This window comes from Aphis gossypii, chromosome 3, assembly GCF_020184175.1.
Source record: "Aphis gossypii isolate Hap1 chromosome 3, ASM2018417v2, whole genome shotgun sequence".
NCBI lineage: Eukaryota > Metazoa > Arthropoda > Insecta > Hemiptera > Aphididae > Aphis > Aphis gossypii.
The window spans coordinates 41351270-41363321 of record NC_065532.1 but is presented as its reverse complement, the minus strand read 5'-3'; the positions used below and the strand labels follow the sequence as shown (position 1 = coordinate 41363321).

Genomic DNA, 12052 nt, shown 5'->3' with positions numbered 1-12052 from the left:
TGGGTACAAAGGACCTACAAAATAAAACCCGTCCTCTCAGGACTCTTATAATAAACTCTATTGCGGACACACAACACCAACTCCAAAAATAATAATTTATTACACCATATGTGTATTATTATTGTTCGCCAGAATATCAATGTGATAATAAAACCCTTGTTAATAATATTATTAAACCGATGTTAATCACTGTCAAACTTCCAATTTTACTCACTAACAGTTTAATTAATGAATATAATATACTGTCGTAAAGAGTGCAGTGATTCCCAAATTACATTTTCCCAAAATATATTAATTTACATTATCTTTCATCTATCAACTGAAAATAAAGGTGTTTTTGAAAGAAAAAAAATAGTATTAATAAGAGAATAACTTACTAACAGTGCAGATTACATGAACATTTTAACTATTCACATTAAAATATTGAAGGATATATTTTTATTTATTTGTATTTAAGTTACTTATAAACAATTTTTTTATAAATTTATAATAAGCAGACTGTAGACGATCAAATTTGTAAAATGGGGAAAAGGGGGAATACCACCAATAATAAATAGTTTAATGCTACATCGTGGACCACATCATTTTGTTTTTTAAATTCTTCTTTTGTAAGAGCAATTTTTTTTATACTGTTTTGTTTTTCATTACAAATTATTTTTTTTTTCTGTAAATCCAAACTAAAAATATTAGCCAGCGTTTCTTAATTATTTTAAAAAAGCAAAATGGAAGCATATTTCTTATTAAAAAAAAACCCAAAAAATAACATGAACGATTTATAAAAATAAATAAGAAAATTTGAAAAATGAATTTAAATTAAAAAAAAAGAATTAACTACATACCGCGTGTTTCCTTAGATTTGCAGTAATGAAACTGAGAATATTGTCTGAGAATATTTTTATGCATTCAAAACGAACTCTCTACATCCACTGAAGTAATCGGTGCATATTTCATTCAAGATATTTCAAATTACAACTCTAAATCTTAAATTTTGAAATATACGATATCGATGTTAAAAGCATAATGACCGTATAGATACTGAGGGTTATTTATTATATTATGTAGATCGATAATCTATATATGTTTTATACATTAAATAATTATGCCGATAACGAAAACAATAATAACCCAATATAACTATTTAGTTAGCATTTTGGGTTTTTACATTTCTTATTAATTTATTTATTTTTAATACAATATCATAATAAACATATAAAAAATCTTCAGCTGGAATAATTTTCAAAAAATCAATAAAAAAGCATAAAAATCATTAACTTACATAAAAAAAAATCCAAAAATAAAATTGGTTTATTTGGAATCGAAATGATGTGAAAGGAATTTATGTATAAAAATTAGATTTATATCTCATATATAAAAAGGGAAGCATAATAATATGCTTTAAAATCCGAGCACTACTTATTAAACTTACATTTTACGTATCAATTTATGTCATCGAACTTGTGATATTTTTAACATGACAATTATTGCAGTTAAAATTTAATCTGATATTGTGGGAAAATTGTTTGTGCTAAAATATTTTTAGAATCTTAAAACTATGTACGCCAGAAAAATACAATATACGACAGACTAAAACATTTGATTAATTGTTTTAACAAAAGACGAATTATCATAAAAATGAACTCCGAGCGTTTACTATTATGTGAATCCTTCAATTTACTTAAACCATCAGTCAGGTTCTAAATTTAAGTTTAGGGTTATCGACATGTTCTGCAATAAAATAATCACTTTAAACTTAAACCGTTGTATCAAGCGTACGATATATTATAGAAACTCGCGGTACGTATAATATATATATGCGGAATGGATATAATAATAAACAACCGACTAATATTTCAAAGTTTTGATATTACAATGTGTACAATAACACTATATATGTATATATATATATATATATATACATACGATACATAAAAATGTACGGTGAATTGTACACATATATTATATTATGAATATGATGTATACGAATGGCTGCATATTATATTATATCGAATTTGTTTTGTTTTGTCGACCTTTTGTTTTTTTCGAAAACGTATTCCCGTCACAATATGTGTATCATATAAAATACAGTTATTTATTATATATTTCAGATAAATAAAAGTAATTTTTGTTAAATTTGAATTTGAAAAACCCTTGTTTTTTTACATTTATATATTTTTGTGTCGGACACTCAGGGTAAACAATTGTCTAGCTTGAATAAAATTATTTATCTAATAATTTTGAGAAAATAATGTTTTTCTTATATTTTATTTTTTATACCTAATACTTATTTGTATAGTATTATTTATTTAACTAAATTATATTGTTAGTCTATTAATATATATTATAATATATTATTTATTGAATTTTTGCGATTTTATTTGTCGAAAAAGCTATTTGTAATGTATTCAGTGTATTATTAGCCGTCGCAATATGATAACGATGTTCAATATTACTAAATTGAATTACACATGATACTATTAAAGAAACAATTTATTTAAGTAGAATTATCGTTTTTTTTTTTTTTTTAATATAAAGTTTTCAAACAAAAAAAAAAACAAAATAGAATTGGCTCTAAACGGGATACATAGAAATTACTTGAAACGTTTAGGAAAATGTGAATTTAGTGGCTCTTATATTCAAAAAAAAAAAAAAAGAGAGGTAGTAGGTACCTATAATAGCCATTCACAGAATCTACATATTAAATATTATTTAAGTCAGTGTTCTACAAACTTACAGTTATAAAGTGTTTTCAACTTTGGTAGACACGTGATATGCATACGCGTAAAAAGTAATGATATTCCTCTTGTCATCGGCATATTCAGTCAACAGTATTGAATGGAAAAATTTTTATGCTAAATAACATAGAATAATTTTTTAAAAATTAATCAAGTATACGATGATAGAGTATTAAATCTATAGTAAATGTTTCATAATCGTTTTTTTTTCGTTTACAGACGCGGTGTTTGGTCTGAAGGGAGTCCGAATTTGGAACCCCGAAGCTATCCGAGCAGGTGAGCTGTTGCGGCTTTCTTGCGATTATGATCTTGAGGGCGTACCATTGTACTCGATAAAATGGTACTTTGGCGACCAAGAATTCTACAGATTTGTGCCAAAAGAATCGCCACCGACCAGGGTTTTTCCGCTATCTGGCACCACGTCGGTTGATGTGAGTTCAATATTATATTTTGTACAATCAATGAGTATATATACTGACAACGCATCTACAAAAAAAAAATCGTATTAATTCTTGATTCATGATAAATAAATAAATCAATTATATTATGCTAATCATTTAAAACTTAGAGTATATTATTATAATATTATGGAGGATGAGTGGATTAAAAAAATAAATATTTGAAATTCACTGATATTCTTAAAACAAAAAAAAAATTTCATTTAAACAAATCTCATTTATATTAATGATGTCAGATTTTGAAAAGTTAAACCAATATAACTCACTATATAAGTAATAATTATTTAATTAATTAAAATATACGTCGTTTACATTACTTCGTTGTACACGTTATTATTTTGCTATATTTCAATAGTCCCGATATTTTGTTTCCGAAATCCCTTCCGAAAATTCGACAGCTGGTGGCCAATCACAGTCTATAGATCAGCAGGCTTAACTACCTCACTCACTAATACTCAGCTTTATAAAAACACTGGACACATATAGAATAATAATACCGAATTAATAAGCGAAAATCAGTATAACGATGACTACACACACATATATTTTTTATATGACCATAGAATTATTCACGTGTAAAAAAAAATACACATATATATAAATATATAAGTGTACACAATGACTATTATATAATACTAATCGTAAATTACATAATATCGTACAACGAATGAAACTTTGGTCCCTCGGAAGAATGAATGTTTGACTCGACACGAATTACAGCAAAGTTTATCCATCTCATATACAGTCCCCCAAGGATGGTTATACGTGAACCTTCAGTTACGGCTGTTTCGGGTTATTTTCCGTGCATGATAATATTATTTGATATTATTCTTGTGAATCTTTCAACGTGACTAACAAATATCCTGCCACCGCTTGTGTTTCTCGTAACGTTTTAAATTAAATGCATTGGCCGGACCTCTCACCGTTTTCATATAATCAAATTGCAAATAAGTACGGACATCGGTTGTTATATTCCATTAATATTCATTACGACAACTGAATAAACTTTTTATAAATTCCTAAACAAAGTAGATACATTGGCCCACTAGCCGATAAAAAAATATATTTACTAAGCTAATCAGAGTTTTTTAATTGACTATACAATACAATTTATACAAACTGTTATAGACACACTCACTATAATATTATATTATTATAACTTACTAAAATATTTTACGACATGGTGTATAACGTGTACTATATTATAATATGGCGTTTTTTATTTTATAAAATAATTTTGATAAATAATTATGAATTCGTTCATCATGACCTAAATATATCGTCGTCATATTAAGCGTCTAGATAATAAGATTTAATTTGATAATTTGTGATTTTTGACTGGGCAGTTGATCTCATTAGTTTGAACGAAAAATTCTAAGCCAATTCGTTTTCGATGTTGACAATATATTATATTATATTGTTTTTTTTTTTTTTTTTTTTTTTTGTGAAACGCGCATATTTAGATATCTGAGTCAGATGACCACGCAGTCACATTGACTAATCTGCCTCGAGACATGTCAGGCCACTACAAATGCGAAGTTTCTACGGATGCTCCACTTTTTCACACGCAAATCAAAGAGTCGTACATAACTATAATTGGTAAGTGCTATTCCGTTATTAATACAAAGTCTTATTGGAACCTTAATAGTGAAATACCAATGTTAGAACTGTAAAATTTTTGAAATTCTCAAAACAAACCTAATTATCACTATTGTTTAACTTTCTCAGAAATCTAATCCAGTACTACTGTTAATATACGTTCCTCTATAGCAATAAAAACTTCTTTACTATTTTATTTATTTATTGTGTAGTTATTTCAATTTAATCATTTCAATAATTCACAAAATGTTGATAGTTAATTACACAAACATTGTAATATGATTAATAATAAATTATTGATTATGATGAGTCATTAATTTATTTATTTTGGGTAAGTTAAAAAAAAAAATCATTTGAATGTTAGTTATTTTAAAACTAAAATAAATATCATATCATAGTATAAAATTAATGAACAGTTGTTTTTATTGTCATACATTTAAATTCAAATAACAATAGGTAGTCATTTTTACGATACCTATTTTACTTGTCATTATTTATTTGCAAATAGTGTTGATTGCCTAAACTATTGAATCAGAACAGGAAAAAAAAATAAAGAATTGACAATACTGACCATACAGGCAATTATGATGATATAGTTATATTAAAATGTATTATGTCACGTTAATAACTCAACAAAATTAAAAATATTTCTCATTTAATGTCATAATTGTCTTTGCAGAAGAACCACAGACGCAACCACTCATGTTTGCCGGTAAACTTAAGTACATCAAAGATGAACCGGTAAAAATAAATTGCACTTCTTACTCGGCGTTCCCAGCCACCAATCTCACGTGGTTCATAAACGACAAAAAGGTAAGTGAAAAATATAGTTATAAAAACAATATTTAAAATATATAAGTAATAAGTATAAGTACTAATTATTTTAAATGTTAACAAAGATCGTCAAAATCACGAAAACTTGTAAATTGTTTTGCTGTTGAAAATGTACAAAGCACTCAATTTAAATAGCTAATAAGGCAGTTGAATATTTAATTAGACATTTTATACAAAGTTCATCATAACTAGTCAGTAAGATGGATTTTACTAAAAAATTAATTTTAATGATATAATGTATAAGTATCAATAGTAATACCTAATTCAATATTAATAATAATTATAAATTCAGTGTTTCCAAAAAAAAAAAGTTATATAAATCTATTTTAATACTAATAGTAATATCAATCACGTCAATAGTAGCGATAACAAACCATATAATATAATAAAATATTCTATAGGTCGATAAACCCTCTCCACTCAAAATCATTTTTTTCGTTTACAAGATATTATATCATTAAACTAAAATTAAGTACAACCAATAAAGTAACCCACTCGACACCTATACTGTTTAGCAAACTGATACTCACTTTAAAATCGAATAAAATCAATTTTTAAGCACATATTATTTTGATTGATTTGAATTTAAATTTTTTAATATTGTTTCTATGTGTGATCTTTGTTAAATAAAAATACGACCTTTTAAATGCGAGTATAACCCTAAACCATCCTATACTACAAATAAATTGAATTATAATATATATGTATATGGAATAAACTAAAAAAACAAGTATCATGATTCCAATTCACGAGTCTTAATTCGGAGACGACCGTCGACCAATCCAACACTTTTTCAACTGTATTAAAAAAAAAAAGTGGAATATTATTTATTCTATTGTAATCATAATTATATTAGTCTAAAGGTCTATACGCAGGCTGCACGGTTATAGTCGACCGTGTCAAATGCGACGGTTAAGCGTTAAAACGATTAATCAAATTCAACGTTACTGCTACTACCCAGTACGCCTGTCGGTTTTTAATAAATAGACAGTATTAACATTTTTTTTTTTTTTTTATTTTTTTTTTATGAAACGAAAGTGCAACAACTCGATTACATTTACGTATATAATACGTCTACAAATTAATTTAAAACCTACATTATCCTGGAACCCAAAATAACTCAAAACAATTGCTGTAAAGAATTAGTATTGTGTACCAAATTCTGTACCTTTTTGTCACTATTAAAATATTACAAAGAAAAAATGTTTAAATTATAAAACTGAAATCGAGATAATATTCTAATACACTTAAACGAAAATATAAATATACCCACCAATATAAAAGTATAGTTGGTAGCACTATAATTATTAATTAGCGATGGGATACGTGCTTGAAAAACCAAATTATATATTTATGTAAAATTAATTTAACACGTGTATAATAATTTACTTTTTATTGTAAAAAAATAAAATTTATTTAGTGTGCTTTAAGTATATTATATTGTAAATACCTTTTTAAATAGTTATAATAATTATATATATATAAAAAAAAAAATTAAATTAAAACTAAAATAGAAAATACATAATATTTTATCGTTCAATTCGTGGAGATGTCAGAAATGTTAAATCGTAATACCACTAAAGTATTAAACTAAAAAAATAAAAACTTTAAACTATTTCGTTGTTGCTTTTATAAATTATACAAACATAAAAACTACCGCTAAACGGTTTTAATCGATCAATCTGTTGCGCTTGAATGAAATATTGCAAGTTTTAAATTCATTTGCATCTATGAATTTCCATCGAATCTTTACCCTTTCCCAATCGTGCGTGCGGTAAAAACCATAAACGAAAGTCTCGCTTTATTAATCAAAATAATTCTATACTCTGCGATATCGCGGTATATAGGTATAGAATACATCGAAATACTTAATATTTAACGCCATCGACGTTTAACGGGTTTTACACGCGAAAATACACGCGAAACGTTCGCTTCCGGTGTCCCGCTGCGTTTAATAAATCGTTTCTCGTTTGGTTGCACTCTACTAGCTCCTGCGAGTAAATATTTAACGTGTCGATCCGTCGCCGGAACAACGATGCAACTCATCCGTATCCGCTACACATTATTATTATTATTATACGTGAAATCCCCTGTAGTCCTAAAAATATTATATATAAATATATTTATGGCGTGATAAAAACGAGTTTATTGTAATAAAGGTGTTAATGTTATTAATGTTTTATTATATTGTTTCTTTTTATTACACGCTATATTATTATTATTATTGTATGTTTTACCGACTATGCTATACATAGTTAGTTTTCTATTTAAATGTCTGTATTTTCAGTTTTGTTTTTATTTTATTTTTTAAGTACTTTTTATCGTCGTGGATTGTCACTTGTCAGGTAATTTAAACTTTTTTTTTTTAGTAAGGCACGGCACGTTAAATATTTTTAATTTCATAACTAGAAGCGTGTTTATGTATTCTAATATAGGATACCAAGTAACCAAGTAAACAGTGTTTTATTAATATTTGAGCATTTAAAGTTTACTCAAGCGTAGTAAAACGGAGACCTCGTAAATGGATTTCGTGCTCAAGTTGTGGATCCATTCATCTAAACTTTAAGATATGCTTATTAATAAAACACTATTTACTCGATAACTAGTTATAATAATTAATACATCAAACTATTAAAGTCTTCAGATAAGTATTCTTATGTTACATACAGAATACTTAAAATAAAAAAAAAGGTAGTAAAAAAAATAATAATTAAAAAAATCTCTATGATAAAAAGAATTTTGTTTAGTTTTTTTATAAATACGTATTAGACACTTAGTAAGTATTTGAACTTCGTAAAAATTTTTTTTTCAAAGTACAAAATTAAACTGGAAAATCGTTGTAATCAGTTCAACAGATTGTGCAATTATTGTTATCGTACAATATAGATATATTCATAGATATTTTGGATATATTCGATAATATTATGATATGCGCCCCAAACATTTTCAAAAAAGATTATCTGTGAGATAATATTATCACGACTGTACCGTTGTAAACCGTCGTTAACGGTGTGAGACTGTGTAAAATCATATTATATCATTATATTAATATTGTCGTTTCACATTTTCGTTCCATAATTAATAATACTATATTATGATTTTGTGTGGGCATCTCTAATATATAAAATTATAACACAGTTTAAAAAGACTCGAAATTCGACCGCCCGGTCGTAACACACGTACCTTTTTTATGCATCAAAACTATATTGCGTACTTCATTAATATAAACGAGTGTTTTTCTTATGAAAAAATCATAGACTTTTGATTAAAACTGGCCGCAAGACTGTGTGCGGTTTACATAATGTATGTATAATTTATTGTATATAGGTACGTACATAATATTATTATAGGTAACTGTAAATATGTACGTGTATAATGTATTATATAATATCGTGGTCGTCGCAATTGAAGGAAGTCATTACACTAAAAAGAGAAAAAGCTCGGGCAACAACGTTCGGCGTATACCCGGACAAACCATTGTAAAACATTTCGGAATAAATTACCCATAATACGCGTGTATATACCACGGTTATGGGGACATAATAATAGTATTTTTATGTTTTTTTTTCTTCCTATCGTGAATCATAAAAAATATTCTCGAATAATATAATAATAATGGGGGCTTAAATATTATACGAAACGTTTTTGTGCGAAAAACGCATTCATATTTTTTTTTATTATTATTATTATTATCGTGTACACGCGCGTATATTATAGCGTATAACGCGAGTCGGGATTTTTTTTTATTTTTTTTTGCCCCCGCGAACTAATTGTTATTCTAATGCTGGCACGCACAACACATATTACAGTAATAATAATCCTAAAACTGACCCCGCGCGGTGTATATTATATACGCGGGCACACGGAAAACCGTGAACTCAATATTCATCTGGTACCACACTTTAGAGACTCATCTGTCTCAATCTGCTTTTGACGCTCGCGGTGTAAATGTGTTATCGCGTTGGAATTTTTCGCGAAACGTTTTGTTTTAAACATTTCGTTTAAAACTATACTGTCCGGAGCACAGAGAACATTAATATTAAAAGGCGTGATTTGAAATCACGGAAAACGATATGATTACATAGATAGAGGTCGTGCGATTTATTCGAGTCGGAACAAAAATTCGATTATAATAAATGTCAAATAAAAAACAGTAGTTGCGATACTACTGGGTACGGTTTGTAGTAATTATAATTAAAATGCTTAGGAATTTATTTGTATATCGTACGTGGTGAGAGATGACAATTTCTAAAAATTTCTGGAGGGTCGAGGAAACGGTATCTTTCCGGGAGTAGAAAATATTACTTATAATATTTACCTATATTTTTTTAAGTGTTTTTTTTTAATAATAATTTTATGTTAAAATATTATAAGCTAATTACAAGTTGTTACAATAGAGAAACGGCATTCTTGTCAAAATAAATGTATTAGTCATTTAACTTATAAATCACGTAAGTGTAATTCATTCCAATATTGTAAAATTCGACTATTAGTACTGTTAAACTGAGTAAGCGTTTATTATTATAAACTACAAATAATACTGTATCAATGCATAACCACAGATCAAATATAATTATTTGATAAAAACGCTATAAACACTATGATAAGCACCATTAGATTGTTAGAATTTAACAGTTTTCAATAATTAACAACGAACGTTTGTTTCGTCTCTCGTTTTAATGTTTTAAAACTTAATATTTTGTATCATCATCTTAAGTTTACAAGTGTACACACATCATGATACATATATGCATTTTCTGTTTCCGTAATGCCATTTAAGTGCATGGTTGTATATTTTGATGTTATTTTAACAGCTCCAACAAAGTTTTATGAACATACTTATTATTATATATTTGTATCTATAAGAGTATCATAATATACCATACATAATATTTTGTTTTCATTTGTTCGTTATAAATCTTATCTTATTTTTAAAACTAACTTATTTTTCCCTCGTTAGGTTATGTACGTATTAGATATTATAATATAATCATTTCTATTAAATTATTTTTTTACGATACGTCCGACTTATTCTAGGAACTAACCAATCCTAACTAAAAGCTTATTATACAGTATTTCATATTTTTAATTATTAAAATTATCGTTTATAAAATACATTTATAATTGATAATGTATTCCAAAAACTAATATAATAATGATAGAAAACAACTTAAGGTACAAAAATAATTTGAAGTATAACTATTATTGGTCATAAATTGCCGTTGTGAAGTAAATATTAAGCTTATCAATCATTAAATGTATCAAAGTTAAATACACTAAAATAATCACTTAATACAGGTGATATTTTATTATTTTATATTTCAAAATAAAGTGAAGTACCCATATAATGATATATTATTGTAGCTTATTAAAAATCAAATAATAAATTACATTTAATCTTATTGCTAAATGTCAAAATTTCGTTTTAACTTTAAACTGAAATTACTTTTTTAGTAACAGACGTCGAAAGTTACATATTTATTTAGCGAAAATCTGATCAATGAATGAAATTATTAAAAAAGTATACAGTGGTGAAGTTTATTCATACGAATTGCAAAGCGTCAATGTAAAATATATTTGAAAATACGAAAATGCAAATCAAAAATTAATGATATGCGACAAAATTATTTTCTTAGTGTTTGTAAAGATACTGACTATATATTGACATGATAGACATATATATATTCCCCATTGCCCCATAACAGATATAGAATCAAATCATAATGGAAATTTCAGATCTTACATGGAACACTCTGACAATTCTGGTCGATTAAAAACAAGTAAAGTACATTTATATATCAAGACGAGTGAGTTATATTGAACCCACATCAATTCATTCGTATTTTCATCCATTAGTCGTATATTCACTATTTATCTATATTCTATAATGTAATCAAGAGGAATATCATTAAATAATCTATGATTATGTGTAGTACGTGACTTATAAATACGAGAAAGTTTTGCAGATAAAAAACAAAAACGATCAATTTTCATAAAATATACACGTCAAAACGTTTATGACGCTCATTTGAATCACATGGGTTCCGAATAATCGATATTTTCTATTTTCTACTTCCTATCAAAACCATACTGATAATTTTGAAAAATAATTTTGTATAAAATATAATCAGAATATTCGTATTAATATATACGTGTTTATTAAGAGAAACTCCGTGATTGTTAATATTGTAAACAAATTTTATCCGAACTTCCAGAACGGTATATTGCACCATCATCACATTTTATGGACAATGTTTAAACTTTTAAACTTTTACCACCACAATTTCCTAATACGGATCACTATAATATAAAAACTGATTTATTTATTTCATGGCTCATACAACATATATTTTACCTCTACGTAATTTTTGTTTTCTTCTCTTAAAATAATTTATTTTTTTCTACTAGTTTGTTTTAATCAATATTAAC

The 12052-nt window shown here is 26.6% G+C and overlaps 1 protein-coding gene across 1 annotated transcript in view; it reads left to right on the top strand.

The window, feature by feature from the left end:
* Nucleotides 1–12052, top strand: part of LOC114123427 (uncharacterized) — a 38445-nt gene that overhangs the window by 23679 nt on the left and 2714 nt on the right. Inside the window, exons 2-4 of the mRNA XM_050203425.1 lie at nt 2952–3163; nt 4654–4789; nt 5469–5602. Coding sequence (XP_050059382.1) covers nt 2952–3163; nt 4654–4789; nt 5469–5602 — 482 coding nt within the window. The remainder of the gene's footprint in view (nt 1–2951; nt 3164–4653; nt 4790–5468; nt 5603–12052) is intronic.